This window comes from Bison bison, unplaced genomic scaffold (genome assembly GCF_000754665.1).
Source record: "Bison bison bison isolate TAMUID 2011002044 unplaced genomic scaffold, Bison_UMD1.0 scf7180017845407, whole genome shotgun sequence".
Lineage (NCBI taxonomy): Eukaryota > Metazoa > Chordata > Mammalia > Artiodactyla > Bovidae > Bison > Bison bison.
Window position 1 is genome coordinate 48,876 of NW_011475980.1, and position 876 is coordinate 49,751.

At 67.2% G+C, this 876-nt stretch overlaps 1 protein-coding gene across 1 annotated transcript in view; it reads right to left on the minus strand.

Moving 5' to 3' along the window:
* Nucleotides 1-876, minus strand: part of DGKQ (diacylglycerol kinase, theta 110kDa) — a 21,016-nt gene that overhangs the window by 12,567 nt on the left and 7,573 nt on the right. The window contains exon 2 of the mRNA XM_010834318.1: nt 47-166. Within this exon, the coding sequence (XP_010832620.1) occupies nt 47-166 (120 nt within the window). The remainder of the gene's footprint in view (nt 1-46; nt 167-876) is intronic.

The window sequence follows — 876 nt, forward strand, 5'->3', positions numbered from 1 at the left end:
GAAGCAAGCACAAGACCTCCACACCACCGACGCAAGGTGTCTGCACCTGAGGGGCTCAGGCGCGTGCCTGTGCAGACGGACTCCTCCCACCGGCCCTGGGATCTTGCCCGTTGTTCCGTGCGACCCGGCAAGCGTGCGGCACAGCCCCAAGTACTCAGAGTAGGGCCTGGAAGGGACCCCATGTGGAGTCAGAGGGGCGGGGAAGGTGTTGGTGTCTCGGGGGGGGGGTTGTTCCCAGGGTGAGGTCCTGGGCCCCAGTCTGGGTGTGCATGGCGGAGGATATGGCCGTGGGTCTGGGCGGGCCGGCCTCCCGCGTGCTCCCACCAGCTGTGCGTGGGCGGCTCTGTCTGCAGGGTCTTCGGAGACGCGGACGCCGGCCCCCGTCCTTATCACCACAGGTCTCCCAGCCAGCGCTGGCCAGGGCCTTCAACCCACGGGGACTCTGCTGCCCCGCCCGTTCGCGTGTTCTCCTTGCAGGAGGAGCACCCTCCTCATCTTCCCCTTGCGGAGCCCAAGGGTTTTGCCTCCTTCCATCCGGGCGACCCAACAGGTGACCCTACCCCAGGCCTCCTGGAGACCAGCCCCCCACCGCACTCCCAGTTAGGGCAGTGAATCCCAGCCCTCACCCTGCCCCCAGCGTTGTCTCTGGGATGTGTGGGGGTGGTGTCCACAGAGGCCACCCGCGCTCCAGAGTTCCTGCCCCTGTGGGCCTGACGGGGGATTGTCACCCAAGTTGCCAAGATGGGCGTCTTGGGCCAAGGGGCTTCCCTGGCACCCGCCTGGCTGCCCTCCATCAAGCCAGACCCCTGCCTGGCAGGGTGAGCAAGGGTTGCAGGAGGAAAACGGGCACGGAAGCAGCCAGGGGAGCAATGTCCC